General features: G+C 34.3%; 1 protein-coding gene across 1 annotated transcript in view; it reads right to left on the bottom strand.

Moving 5' to 3' along the window:
- The window catches only part of LOC149808214 (receptor-type tyrosine-protein phosphatase kappa-like), a 48,887-nt gene extending 37,573 nt beyond the window's left edge, over positions 1-11,314 (bottom strand). The window contains exons 1-4 of the mRNA XM_089974957.1: positions 11,121-11,314; positions 7,734-7,922; positions 7,178-7,274; positions 6,795-6,898 (exon numbers count right to left, since the gene is read on the bottom strand). Coding sequence (XP_089831083.1) covers positions 6,795-6,898; positions 7,178-7,274; positions 7,734-7,922; positions 11,121-11,226 — 496 coding nt within the window. The 5' untranslated portion in view covers positions 11,227-11,314. The remainder of the gene's footprint in view (positions 1-6,794; positions 6,899-7,177; positions 7,275-7,733; positions 7,923-11,120) is intronic.
- Positions 11,315-16,158: the final 4,844 nt, after the last annotated feature.

Here is a 16,158-nt window from a genome sequence, read left to right as displayed (position 1 = left end):
GCATACATACATACATACATACATACATACATACATACATACATACATACATACATACTGTCACAGAATTAGGCAAAATATAACTTGGTTTCGCCTTAGAACTATTTGACTATTTTTCGTTGTACACACGTACAACGTTATCTAGGGTGAATATGTGTTTTTTTTCAGGTAAGCCACTGTACTAATATGTACATCGCCGGAAATTACTTGCGACGAGGCACATTAAAAGCATGATATGCACGGGTATTTTACCCTGACTATTGCTCACTCTCCTATGGATTTAAGGAAGATCAATTTATAACCGACACACTGGTCGTTCTGGATCACGTCAAGGAGTGTACCCTCTCCATTGTACTCCAGACATAGGGGTAAGTGTTAAATTTATATTTCAATTGATATGCGAAGCTTATTCGGTTTGTAATGTCTTATCGTGTAATAAATCATTTTTACAACGTAGATTTGAACTTTGAATTACAAGTCACTATTAGAGGTTAACGTATTAGCATATATCTAGAGATTTTACAGAACTATTATTATGACCAGTTTGGTTTTATTGTAGCTGATTGTGATTGTGACTGTGACTATGACTAGAAATCTCTTGAGCTGTCTGAAGCTGTTTAGAGCTGTCTGGTGTTTCTAGAGTATTTAGGGCTGCGTGCTGGCGATACGTATGTATGTACGTATGTCTGTACATGTGGTGGAGCCCAGGACGTACACATAGCTAATTAGATGGTGCTGTATGCTGTCTGTAGGTGTGTATACGTATGACTGTACATGTGGTGGATCCGATAAGGGGCGAGCGGCCGATACAAGTGTGGGCCAACCCAAGGACGCGGTGAAACACTGCGGTTCATCAGAGTATGAATAGTGCGAGTGTACAAGGGTCTAGAAGCACATGTTTGGTCCAATTGTTGTGTCAATTGGGTGCATTTTTATGTTCATAAGTTTAGTTTGAATCTTAGTTGTTCCAAGAGGTTATATGAATCTCTCTTACAGTTTATAACATTATTTGAAACACATTTGAATATCATAAGATTATTTTGAATCTTAATCGGAGCCCATACTTGAGAGATTATGTGAATCTTTCTTGTAGTGTATAATACTATTTTCATCGTATCTGCAGTCCATGAGGTTTCTTGGATCTGTATTTCATACTGAATTCATTTTTTTTTTGTGTTTATTTTCAATGTGTGAATGTTTGTGTAGAGTGATTGGGTCAATCGTATGTTGAGAGCGTGAGAGAATCATTGTATTTTTAAACCATATATTTTTCTTTATTAATTCATTTCATAAATTTCCATCTTTCACACATTGTGTTTGTGTTATTCATTTAATCCAAAACCCACTCGGTTTCTATTCTGCAACACATACATACATACATACATACATACATACATACATGTATGTCTTAGTAAGTTGTTATTTTAGTGTTGCATGTTCTCCTTGTGGTGCATATAATGTAAATATATCATATTAATATGAGAAATCGACTTTGCACTTAAACTTTGCCGGAGAGATTAGTCTCTGTGATATAAATATACCAAATAACAACGAATCTCTGGACTTGACAGTGAAAAGACGGTATTAATTAATCAGGTTTTAAGGAAACTCCAGGTTATAGATGGTCCTATTTAGTATCTTTGAACAAGAACTAAGACAGCATGAATGTAAGAGTTTGTTACAACGTGTCCATTATATTGTTTATAGTGAAATCTCATGTGATGTGGAAGAATCCTTTCCAATCATTGAATTTAATGATGTAATAAAGATGTTTAGGTTGTTTGTAATATATAATGGTTCTGTACTAGTATGACTACCAGTGTTTAAGAGACATATTGAACCTTGAAAATTGAAACCCAGTTAGGCAACTGTTTCGACTTTTTTCTGGAGTCACTCTTGATATTTATAACATTGCATGTGACATAAATAACAGTTTCATGTCGATGTTTCAGAGTTAAATCAAACAGGCTTCATAATGAAAACGTGAATACTAAACATAAATTAAATCTCATTGACACAGTCGTGTTGCTAATACTTACATATTGGACTGAGATAATGTTTGATCATGGTTTTCAAGAAGATTAGGAGAGATAGACTAATAATGGGGAAAATTTACAATTGGAAGCAATGACTTGAAGAGTACAAGATCAAAGCATTCAAACTTTATTTTTAACCTAGAAGTTTCATGCATATATAGTATTCAGAACCGAATTCTAGTTTAAAAAATATTTATATTGCCTTCTGTTGGAGAAATTCAAATTTAAATGTATCTCGACAACTTGAAATTAAGTTCCAATATCTTTAATACATAAATAGAAACCAAAGAATTTACAAGCTTTGTAAATCTAAATCAAATTGAATATGATTGTATGGCTATCACTTATTACTTGCATGTCATGCTTTGGGCCATTTAATTCTGAACCATAATTTTTAAATAATAAATTATTCACAATGTTATCAAGTGGATTAATTAATACAATGACAATATTTTGTATACACTGCTATGGAAGCAAGAAAAACGACACTGGATGATCGTATACATACATACATACATACATACATACATACATATATATATATATATATATATATATATATATATATATATATATATATATATATATATATATATATATACATACATACATGCATATTAATACATACATACATATATCCATACATACATATATCCATACATACATACATACATACATTTATACATACATGTGTATTTGTAAGTTGTTATTTTAGTGTTGCATGTTCTCCTTGTGGTGCATATAATGAAAATATATCATATTAAGATGAGAAACTTTGCACTCAAACCTTGCCGGAGAGATTAGTGTCTGTGATATAAATATACCAAATGACAACGAATCTCTGGACTTGACAGTGAAAGGGCGGTATTAATTAATCAGGTTTTAAGGAAACTCCAGGTTATAGATGGTCCTTTTTAGTATCATTGAACAATAACTAAGACAGTATGAATGTAGAGTTTGTTACAAAGTGTCCATTATATTGTTTATTAAAGCTATGTTAAATTGCAGTAGAAAATAAGATCCTTACCAATTGTCGACTTTTTATAATTTCATGGCAAAGCGGTATTTGCAAGGTAGGCATCAAATATGATATTATTATATTTGAAAATAAAATCCATGTCTTTGTACATAACTTTTGGTCCCTAACTGATAACACTGGTCAACAGTGAAATCATTACTGACTTGAAAAGGCCCTAATCTGTAGTATTTTGGTGTGCCGAATACGAATATAACCGTGAAAAATTTGTATTGGCTCTCGTTTTGAAGATATTCATATACCTCATTTTCTATGTTTCACTGTGTAAATTTCTCCAGTAGGACTGCAGCAACATCCGGAATAATGATGTAACATTGCATAATACCATCATGCTCACATCATCCACAGTTGATTGCATCATTTTCTGATGCAATGCAATACTAATGCCATGCGGCTGCTGAAGTAAGTTGACGTCAGCAGTGTACTATACATGTGTAGGCCTATTATACTAATGCCAGGCGGCTGCTGAAGCTGACGTAAGCAGTGTACTATATAAAGCCCAATCAGATAGGTTCAGCATTTAAAATATTTTAGACGTTGTGCGAGACAGTTCAAGCTACTGTTACATAAAACTTATTATTTTATCCATTTACGTACAATAAAGAACAGTAATGCCTCGAAAGTGTGTTAATACCGCGGACAATTTTTGCTATATTTGTGGGGAAGTGACATTTGCCAACCAGAAGAAAAGTATCAATTCTCAAGTGAAGAAGGCATATCATCTTTACTTCGGATGCAAGGTTGGTGACCAAGACAAGCCTTGGGCTCCGCATATATGCTGTGCTACATGTACAACACAGCTTTCACAGTGGTTGAATTGCAAAAGGTCATCAATGCCGTTTGCAGTCCCAATGGTGTGGAGAGAGCCAAGCAACCACCTAAATGACTGTTACTTCTGCTTGGTTCCTCCTCTTTCCGGTGGAATAACGAAGCGAAAGAAGTCGAGAATAGTCTACCCAAACATTCCGTCTGCATTGAGACCAGTTCCACATGGTGAGGGACTTCCTATTCCAGAACCTCCAGCAGAATATTCTCTTGATTCATCTGACGAAGACAAAGGTGAGTCGACCTGTTCTTCTCCTGGTCCATCAGCATGCAGTGATCCAGATTTTCACTGTGGTGCATCATCAACCCCACACAGAATAACACAGGAAGAACTAAATGACCTGATTCGTGATTTGGACTTATCAAAGAACAAGGCAGAATTGTTAGGATCAAGACTCCAACAATGGAATCTTCTAGAAGAAGATGTCACAATTACTGCATATCGAAAGCGCCACCAGCAATTGGAGCCTTTCTTCAGAAAGGAAAGTAATCTGATATTCTGTTCCGATATTGAGGGCCTCATGAATGCTTTAAAAATCACTCATGACCCACAAGAATGGAGACTATTTGTGGACTCTTCGAAACTGAGTCTCAAGGCTGTGCTTTTGCACAATGGAAACATTCTTCCATCTATTCCAGTAGCGTATGCTGTCCACATGAAAGAGACATACGATAACTTAAGGCAGCTACTGAATTCCATTGAGTATAACAAGTACAGCTGGCACCTCTGTGGTGATTTGAAGGTAGTTGCCCTTTTAATGGGACTGCAGCAAGGATATACAAAATACATGTGTTTCTTATGCGAGTGGGATAGCCGAGCAAGGGAAATGCACTACATGAGGAAGGAATGGACTCACAGGCAGAATGTAGCCATTGGAGAGAAGAATATCCAACACCCAGCTCTGGTTGAGGCTCAGAAAATCTTGCTACCACCCCTTCACATCAAACTAGGTTTGATGAAGAACTTCGTGAAAGCCATTGACCGGACTTTGCCAGCATTCCGATACCTGCATGAAAAATTCCCTCGACTCAGCGAAGCAAAGATTAAAGAGGGAGTTTTTGTGGGTCCTCAGATTCGAGAGCTTTTCAAAGATGACCGGTTCAACAACTTGCTGGAAGGTGACGCGAAACAAGCATGGAATGCTTTTCGCCTAGTTTCTACAAACTTCCTCGGAAATGTTAGGGCAGAAAACTATAAGGAACTAGTAGAAGACATGTTGATGAAGTATAAGAAACTTGGCTGCAATATGTCTCTAAAGATTCACTTCCTTCATTCCCATTTGGATTTCTTTCCTAGCAACTGTGGTATTGTTAGTGATGAACACGGCGAACGTTTTCATCAAGATATCGCAACAATGGAACAAAGATACCAGGGAAAATGGTCCACTACAATGCTGGCTGACTACTGCTGGACACTCCTCAGAGATGCTCCCGAACAGCTGTACAAGAGACAGGCGAAGAAATCTAAGATGTAGTCAATGACTTGATTTTTTATAGGTAGGCTATTACAGTTGACCTTTTACTATTGGAATGCATTTCGTTATGTAAACATTAATTTCTTGCAGATTACAAAAAAACTAGAGCCAATTTTGCAATTTGACTGTCATATTCGTGTTCAGCACATAAAAATTGATAAGAATTGACTAATTTTATTTCAGTAACATGACTTTTGTAAAAATTTGTTGTCCAGTGTAATGTGTATAGCTTGGGGAATTTATACTGTTTACAAACTGTTCAAAAGGAAATTAATTAGAGCGGAGAGACAATGCTCCTTTCATAAGTGTTGAGGGAGACTACTTCCATGATACAATATCCTCGATGTAACTGACAAAAGGAGATAATATTACTGAAGAGATATATGCATGCCTTCAAGTCAAAACACGCCATTCAACAATCAAGGAGCTAAACAAACAGAATATTAATCTAATATATCGTCACCGTATTTTGACACCTTCCTAGAGTGTTAAGGCGCATTTTGACAGCTGCACGTATTTTTGCTATGATATTTGACATTAAAAGCATTGCATGATACGTAAAGTATTACCATGTATTAATAATACTTGATTATGTTACACACTGGCACGCTTATTCATATGCAAGTGGTTTTGTGTGGTTTACTCTCCACCGTTAATGAATATCCGTATCAAGCAATAAGATATATTACTCACTAGTAAATTTATACACTAAACAGCGGCTTACAGGTTCTTATGTATGGGTTCATTATGAGGTCTAAATAAAATTTGTGGATTTGCATTTAGTGTGTGTGCTTGTGTGTGTTTGAACATACTTAGACCAGATTTACGGAGCCAGTAATTTGCTCCAATAAGTTTGAAAATGCACAAATGTTGATAGTGTTGATGTTTCATCTGGCAATGGGTGAGTTCACATGTGACACAATGATTTCTGAGCAAATCACCTTAACCAATAAACTCTGGGTTGAAGCCATAATAAATATTAAAATGTTACTGTAGAGTTCTTTTTATTAAAATTTCTTTATTTTTTTTTTTTATAATTATGAATTTATATCTTAAAAACAAAATTTCGGAAATAAAAAGAGGACGTCAACTCAGCCAATACGCAACGCGGTTCCCCTCCCTCTCCTAGGTTATGCAGAGACATAAGAAAGATGGCTATTTTCAGTTTTTCTTTTATACCTAGCCCTTCAAAGAAATTCATATTGTAGTATAGTTGGAGGAGGATAATGCACATTTCACATGGTAAAAAGGCGGGATTGTAAAAGTACGATAATTTGCCTATTTAGGTCTAAAATTGCAAATTCAGATTGTGTAAATAATCGATTTGTAGCTCATAACTAATGTTATTTTAATTCCATAAGTGTTCAACAATTTTAACAACCTTTTTCATTTGAAGAAGGTACATAACAACTATTGTCACACCTTTTTGGAAGTCCATTTCAGCAGGATTGCTACTGACTCCCACTTCGCTTTCGTCGATCTGGTCAAAATTTCTTGTTGCATCATCCTTGTGTTTCTTTCTTCTCCTGCAACAGTAACAGAAGCGAAGTGATGATTTTTTTACGCATTATAAGACATGCATCATGCGAAAGGCTTTGTTAAATTATGTATTTGATTCGTGTACGTGATGACATAGATTTTATTAATCACACGACGCTCTCGTATTCTGAATATTAGTATACATTTCGAATGTTTGTAATTATTCAACACAGAAAACTCTACGAGTGCTGCATTACAAACAGTGTGATTGTATATTCCACTGGTTAAGAAGTTTGAAGAAACAAATGCAATTATGAAACATATACCTCATGAATATAACAATACCGATCACCAGCGCCATTACTGTTATAAAGGTAACAACAGATCCCACGATGGCCGCTGTCAAATCGGTCGGCTTAGGGTCTGAAATATAATGAACATTGCGTATTGGTGTAAATATATCCGATGAGACAACCGTCTGAAAAACACTTTTAAAGCAATATTTCTTCTTCCCTACGCCTTTTATATTTAATATTTAAACTTGATTATGTCTTAGATTTTGTGAATATGTCAGGCACAATTCTACACAATAAAGTTATCCCTTTTGTTTTGCTCTTGAACAGAAAACTTCTATGTCACAATGGTATGAATATAACATTTAGCAAATGAACTTACGAAGATAGCATAGATATGAATTCGTTATAAAATGACAGGAGCTGACGAGTTCTAACAAGTGTCACCTCTACACGAAAACGGTGCAATCATTCCTTTCTTTTATACCATTGCAAGCTATGTAATAAAATGACATGCTTCATTAGCAACATAATTAATTGTGATTTTTTATGAGAGAGAGAGAGAGAGAGAGAGAGGAGTGGTTTCCACCTGGTCTGCATACGGGTTGGGAAGATAGGCCACTATCAAGACACGTGATTTCTAGAACATTTGATGTAAAACCACTATCGCATTCGACGGACAGTTTGACTCCATAAGTATTATTTTTGCCATCTACTCCTGTTGTTTTGACTTTTATTTTTCCATTATCGATACTGAATATAATAAAACACTCAATCGCTGAAATAAAAAAGAAACAATGTGCAAAAGGATGAATAGATTCCACCTTTACTGACAATGCAAATGTATATTATGCATTTAGTAGGGAAATATCTCAGAAACTTTAAAATAATCTTCATTTGGATCACACTGTAATGTCCTAATGTGTGAACCTTAGATATCAATATTTAAAATGAAAGGATCTATTCTTAATAATAGAAAAGCAAACAAACTAAAATCAGAACATTTGTCTGTTAAGCGATATCAACATAATTACCGTTCGTAGTTATTAGGAAAACTAATTTCATCACAAATATTCGTTTGTACCAAGTGGGATGAAAATCTGTTATTGCTTGAATTTTTTTAACTTCAGAAAAGTGGGACCTTTACAGAGAAACGCTGCTATAAATTTCTTTTAAATGTGATACAGACAATAAGAACTACGGTGCAAAATTCTCCGGTGGAATTTTTTTTAAATGTGACAAGGGGAATGACTGAAGGATATTGCTTGCATTTATTTGACAGCAAGAAACTCTATCATAACCAAATTCTAAAATTGCGACACGAGTAAACATTCTAGTCTACTGACCTAGCGATGCACGTTAGCCAGCGTCTCAGTTTACAGATCAAAAAGTGAGAAAAGAAAGTTGACACTAGCTTAAAATATTATTGGATTTTCATCAATTGTGCTACATTTGGCAACAAATGTAACCCATCTCGTATTGACCGGAGCTAATCTAATTCTCTGCTGTACAATTGCATGATGTCTTCGACATGGTAAGAAAATATCTTCTTTCGGAGTATTGCTGTAATAACCGTCTCATTAATTTAATTTCTAATAATCTAACGTTCATTTGGAACTTGCGATATTTAGAATGATAGAGACATATTGTTTATCCGTAATTCATTTATTCAAATTCATGCTTATTTTATAATATTGACAAATCGCCTCATATATGTCCAAAAAGTAACTGCTGTCATACCTGTGTAAATCATACTCACTCAGTAAGTTAAGATGTTCATGTTGGACGAAGAATAAAACATGTGCCAATTACAGGTTTTGATTTTAAACTATTCTTTCAAAGAAAAGAAATTTGGTCGGCCACATGTTGGGCAAAAGAAAGTCAGTATGTAATGACAATTCGGACATTTTACATATGTAAGTATATAAATTTCGGTCTTGCAAATGTTTTTGAAGTGTAATAGGATTATATTGTGAAAACTAGGGACAATTCAAATTTATCGAATGATTGTTCAACCAATAAAGTGCAGAGGTTATGGCTTGAATATGCAACTAAGTTAAAATTGACTTCAAAAGTCTTGACTGCAAAGTACTGTTTCTAATGAACTTTAGTATTTTATACAATTTCTTGAATTAGAAGGGAGGAAATAAAAGTTGCTTTGACACCATCTTGAGCGCCAGAATATCTCGAATTGTACTATTGTACTGAACTGAACGAAACTTACTTTCAACATAATTATAAAGCATGTGTAGTATTGATTTATCTCCTACTCATCTGGTGTAAAATAGATATCCGCCTCTATCCACTTTCCAACAACCCAAGACAATATTCTTCCTTATATCTAGTAAAGATAAATTAAGAAGTTGTCGTTCCCTTCATATGTGGTAATAGAGGGCAATGCTCTTCCTTTTATTAGGCATGAAACTAATGTTATAAGCTAAAGAAATCATGCAAACTTTTATAAGGTTTTATGGAAAACAAAAGTAGAATTTAAAATATGTCCAAAGTCTGTAGCAAACGACTTATAATTAATATCGCGTGGTCGTTTGTGATGAAGGGATTGATTACATTCTCCCTTGACCCCTTTCGTATGTCTGTTGGTATAGTTGAGAGCCGGTAAGTTGGATAGTCAATATGTGTGCTAGTAGCCATCTCCTTTGCCTACATTCTCTCACTTGTTCAGTTCAGCCATTGTCATATTTTGGGAATAATTTGTCTCGGGTAAATCCCATATCATTATGATTGGGTTTTCTTGATTCAAGCTATTTGTAATATTAGTAACATATATGAAACTTTGTATTCAGAGCTTACATAATCGGAGGTACAGCTAATGCTTTATATGTACAATCTAAGATATATGCATGTATACACTATGTGACATTCTGTCCTTGGGGTCTTTGTGATAGTATATGTGTAATGTCATGATTGTATGGTTGCGTGTATGTGTGATTGCATGTTGTTTAGTATGTCTGAGTGTTTGTCAGTAAGATTGGAGGTGGACCGTAAAGTGCCATCACCGTGTTAAAATTCCGTTTGATCCCCATACCACCCCAATATTAATCCTATGGGCATTCAATATGAAATTACCGTTTAGCCCTATACCGTCTCAAACAATGACAACCAGAGAGTGGATTTTCCCATTATGCATGTATCACACAGATACTACTAGTTTTACAATATTTTATATTTACTGATTGGCAGTCCAATAACAAACTTGTGGACAAGAGAACATGTTATTGTGTACATTTAAATATTGATGGCAGTTTTAATTATGAGGAATAAGACGTTAAGCTAATTTAATAAACTGAGACCTACTTTTCGTTTTTCTATTAATGATGAAGACATGGTAAAAGTACTTGTAAGATCAGTAAATTAAAACTATAATCGACGTGAGAAGTGAATTTTAATTTTTTATTGTGTGTCTAAACAGCCTTGAGTTTCAACATAGAAGTTGTTCAAAACTAAATGTTGCCTTGCCACGCTCTCACACAACTGTAGTAGCCTTGTATATGTGGTCACACGAAATCACCGGTTTGAAATTTGTGTTAATATTCTTTCCAATGTCCTTTCCATCGATACCTTTAACAACTGTGTAAATAAAATGAGTTCATTAATATTAAAAACCCACGAAAGTATTTGAATGCATAAATGGTAACACAAAAGTATGGTTACATGTGTAGAGTCCGAAATGTCAAATAAAAAAAACTCAATGTGCACATATGACGTTTACATCAACTAAGTATTCCGTGTACTTATTATTAATACACGCACGTATAGCAAATAAACCAGTGGGATAAATATTGTCTGTTGCATAAATTGCATCTGCTACTTCTAGTCGACAATATACAAATATGCATATCTTCCACTCCTCTTAGCCTTCCAGGAGCGGTTGTATTGTCTTACTTGAATTAGAGCAGGTTAGTTATTAAATCAAATTTATATGCTGCATGCAATATACATATTTTTTAGACCTTACCTGTGCAGTTTCCAACAATTGTTTCCCAAACCCCACCGTCTCTACAGCGGACCGTCTCCAATCCAGGATGGGTATAGTTATAACCCTCATTACACACAACAGTCATTGTTGCGTTGTAGCTTGTATCACCATCTATACCGGGGGATGTAATTAGCACACCGTTTGATAGAGAAGTAGGGCGCAACCCACATTGTATTGCTGATAAGACATCAAAGATTTATAACATGAAAGAAAATTTCTTGTTTCTTGTGGGAAAATATCATGTTGTAATGCTGGGGAATATCTATCTTTCAGAGTCACAATAAAAGCAAGTAAGTCATGACTGAATGGAAGGTAATGATCGCCCTTTATACATTGTATATGACACACTTCACATACATATGCAACATACCCACAATAAACTGTTTGCAAATCGGCTCGACTGCCCAGTTAACTATATTTCTTTTTAAATCATAGCTAATATAATAATGATTGGAAACAAAATTCTCACTGCAGTTTTGACGATTGGAAAATATTATTAAATCTATTTTCTGCTTTTAGATTTCTATGACTAAAAAAAGGAACCGAGAATCTAATCTTCAAATCATCCTAATATGGCATTCCATTTCCCTTCTTTACCGCAGCGAATAGTCTCTTTTCCAGTAAGTGTGTAGTTGAACCACTTATTGCATCGAGCTGTCAGTGTAGCATTGTAACTCGCGTTTCCGGCTAATCCATTTGTAGAAATTATTGTACTGTTACTTGGAATGTGCAGTGGCCGACCGCAGTCTATCACTGGTGAACGAGGAAAAGTAAATGTGTAGATGATGCAAACATATTCATAGATATGAACGAGTTTGTTGAAGGTTATACAATCGTAATGGTATTGTTGAACTTCGAAGTAAATTTCGATGTTTGTACAACGGGAGCATACAACTGTATATAAGCTCCTTCCTACACCATGCACCCATCAGAGATGTAGAAGGAGCTGCACAATAAAATGTAGATCGTCGTAGAAGTGTTTTCTCGTTGAGTAAATTACCATAATCGTGACACATTCCAATCCGTTCAGAATTACTTGGCAACTAAGACTAAGATGGAGGAGTCTGATTGATACGGTATTTAGTGACTTTCAACTTGAAAATTACTTTGATCTTTTGTGGGCTGTATACTAATCTATCTATCTATCAAGAACGGAGCAGCAAGAAAGGTTACTTATTTTGCGTTATTCCTGAAGAATACACTTTACTTGGAAGATCTTTCATAACGTGACTTAAGTAAGTGCAGATGTTACAGGTATTCACATATACTGAATAAATAAAAAATCGATTACATAAATAAGATTGAAACAAGCTAACTAATAGCATCAATATATACATATATTTCAAGATAAAACAACAAAACCCAACCCCACAAAGAAAAGAACAAAGAAAATAGCCCCCCCCCCAAAAAAAAAAAAAAAAACCAACAAAAAAAAAAAACAACAACAAACAAACAAAGACAACAGCAACGGCAAAAAGAAACTAAAAACAAAAAACAACAACCTTCCCCCGCAAAATACAAACAAAACAAATGACGTGTTCTGTGCGGTGCTTGGTCAGCAACAGGGAAATGAGCACAAAATTATTACGATGAACGATGTATATAAACACTATTCGTAAAGACTCCATATGTACTTAAATATCATTGAGTTACTGTGCATACACATCTTCAATGTATATACCCACTAGGATCAAAATCTAGTGCACCAATCGAACGATGGATTTTAAGAATGCATCCATGCAAGTATAAAGTATAAAGTAAGATACATTGTTGGTTCGAACAATGTAAAACAAGATACATTGACCAAGGTTACTTATGTTTATTTATTCTTCCATTTTTGTTTGTTGCTTTTTGTTTTTCTGATTACAATGTATGCTATTGATACTATGCCATAGGATGTTAGACTTGACCTGGTCAATAAACAAGTTTAGTTTCTACGTGAACTGTATCATCGATTTTGGTTTTGCAGCAAACGTTTTTCTCAATTTGTGTCTAGAACTTTGCAAATCCCCCATGAATTGCCCGATCTATCTATTGTTTACTACACATTTTATATTATAATGTTAGTAATATACTTCTAATTATAAATAAGATTTTATTTTATAAACACTGAACCCTCTTGAATGAGACTACCCCATTATATAATAATTGTATGTTCAGAAAATGCTAATTGTGACCTCTGGTCAGGTGGAGGACTATATAATATATTCTTCTAGACATTAATTATTAGTGTTATAAGATCTTAGCAGAATTAATTGTATTATTGTTGTTTCTAGTATTTCATCTGGGTTATTTATTCAAATTAGTTATTTGATAAGATTGTTCTCTGGAATTGTTCTTTAAATATAACATTCACGGAAAAAGACTTGAATTTATAATGAAATTTTGAATAAGGATTGGATTCTTGGATTGTATTATTGTGATCCATCAGAAAACTGTTGGTTCATCACCACGAACGGGCTACCACAGGCACATCAACACTTGGATTTAATTTGGGTTTTTACTAAAGTGTTTTTTGAATCATTAGGACTTGTGTCTGTAATTCTATGATTCTAGGATTATTCGTGGTTTAAATAACATTATCGTAGGTACGAATTAAATTATTTGTTGAATTTTATAAAGCTTGTTTCGTCTCACTCTTTTCTACTATTTTTTAAGACCATATATTTCTAATACACAGGATGATGGTTCTGAGCTGAAGGAAATTCGCGAGCGTTTTCTAGGCGGAACATGGCATACTACATTATCCAGTGAGTATTTACCAATTCTTAGGAAAGTGAGTGTTACTGACAAACATTGATTGTAATTTTTATACCTTTCCATGAACACATTCATGAGTTAACATATTATATCGTCCAGGTACTGTAAGAATAACAGAAATCATATCATGGTAAAATATTAGTTGACATCTAACTTCTTCATGCCTCAGTAGTGAATTTTCGGTTTGTACCATCGGTCCAATTGCTTTGTACTTGAACAGAGAAGGTGTCATTAGATTACGTCTTGCTGCACTCTTACAGAACTGTAGCAGCGTTTTATATGTTGTCACTCGAAATTCCTCGGTTGAAAGTTATGTCACTATTCTGTGGAATGTAATTTACCTCGAAATCTAATTATAAACGTGTCAAAAAACTCAGCGTATATAAAAATATTAATAAATGTGAAGTTTATGTGAACGAAGTATTCTTGATAAGTTTGAAATAGATTAACGTATAGCTTCTAAACCTGAGGGACAAACATACACATACAATATATATATATATATATATATATATATATATGATAAATCTTAATATATAATATTGTTATGCTCGCGAGTATACCCTTTTAAGACGAACTAAAGACTCGTACAATTCTTAACCTAACGAAAGTAGTAATTGTCTTTGATACATTTTATAAGAGATATTTGGCATACGTACAGAACTTGGAAATCTATTTGGCTACCACGTAATACATAATGCTTTTGGAAAACACATGAATTATAAAGAAAATATCTTACTAATGTTTCGACAATGCAAATGAATACGATAAATCTGACTTTCTCTTTAGTTTTAACAATTTGTCGACTTAAATATACCAAAAAATATAATGCAGTCACCTTTGCATAGCCCTAGAATATCAGGCCATCTTCCTTCCTTGCCGCAGCGAATATTTTCATTTCCTGGAAGTGTGTAGTTGAACCCCTTATTGCATCGAACTGTCAGTGTAGCATTGTAACTCGTGTTTCCGGCTAATCCCGTTGAAAAGATTACTGTGCTGTTACCAGGTATATTCAATGGCCGACCGCAGTCTATCACTGGTGAACAAGGAAAAATAGATAAATAATTTGGTCAAAGTTCCATCGATATGAAAGAGCTTCTAAGATTTATAAAAATGTGCTCGTTTTATACTTCAAAACGCAAAGAAAATATACCCGTCTAAAGGATAAGGTCTGAGTTATATAAACCAAGTACCATAGATGCAGAGAACATCACATACGATACTTATACGATGGAAGTTCGTTAAATAATATTTTCATTATCAACACCGACAGAGGGAACATCAATGTATTGAGTACATTTCTATTATTATTGGAATAAACAGCATGCACATAATATAATTTAAGCTTTCTTTTGAGTAAAGCATTTTTACTTTCGTGAAAGTTTCAAGTTAACAGAAGCGCTTAATGGAAATAGTACACACATCCTCAAATACTGCAAAAAGAAACTTAGAATAATGTAGATAAATCGGACTGACACCATGTTTTACTATTTCCAAATAATAGTATTAACATAATAATAATAATAATAATAATGAGGACTTTGTATAGCGCCTAATATTTAGAAGCTCTAAGCGCTTTACAACATTAGACAACACCTATAAGATAAAAAAACATATAATAATATTATTACAAAAACAAACACCATGAAATTAGAAAAAAACATTTTAAAAAAAAGAAAAAGGGGTTTGAATATTTCAAGTAGGAAACATTATTAGGTCTTTAAGTTTGTTCTCGCAGTCGAAATAAGTGAGTTTTGAGAGCACTCTTGAATGTGATCTCTGTGTCTTTGTGTCTAAGTTCAGTGGGCAATTCATTTCACGTTGCTGGGCCCTTGTATGCAAAAGAACGCTGTCCATATGACTTTGTTTTCATAGTCAGAATAATGAGTATACGATTGTCAGAAGAGGAACGTAAGTATCTTGCTGGTGTGTACACATGGGTGAAGTCGGATAGGTATGTTGGACTAGAGTCCGACAGTGAAACGTAGCACAGAGAACAAATCTTGTGTTTGATTCTGGATCGAACGGATAGCCAGTGTAGGGTACAGAGCAGCGGGTAGGTGTGCTCTGATCGTGGTACTTTAAGTGTGTTTTGAACCTTTTGAAGATACAAGTATGTATCACAAGGTAAACGTTTGGAAGTGTTTTTTCTGGTAATCACTAGTAAATGCTTAGTTTCTGAACAGGACAATTAAAATGACATCGCAAAATATGCATTTGAAATTTTTGTATCAGAAGTATACTGGAGAGGTTAAGA

The sequence above is a fragment of the Sinohyriopsis cumingii genome, chromosome 1, assembly GCF_028554795.1.
Source record: "Sinohyriopsis cumingii isolate HCF-2022 chromosome 1, ASM2855479v2, whole genome shotgun sequence".
NCBI classification, from domain to species: domain Eukaryota; kingdom Metazoa; phylum Mollusca; class Bivalvia; order Unionida; family Unionidae; genus Sinohyriopsis; species Sinohyriopsis cumingii.
This window is presented reverse-complemented; position numbering and strand designations above follow the sequence as displayed.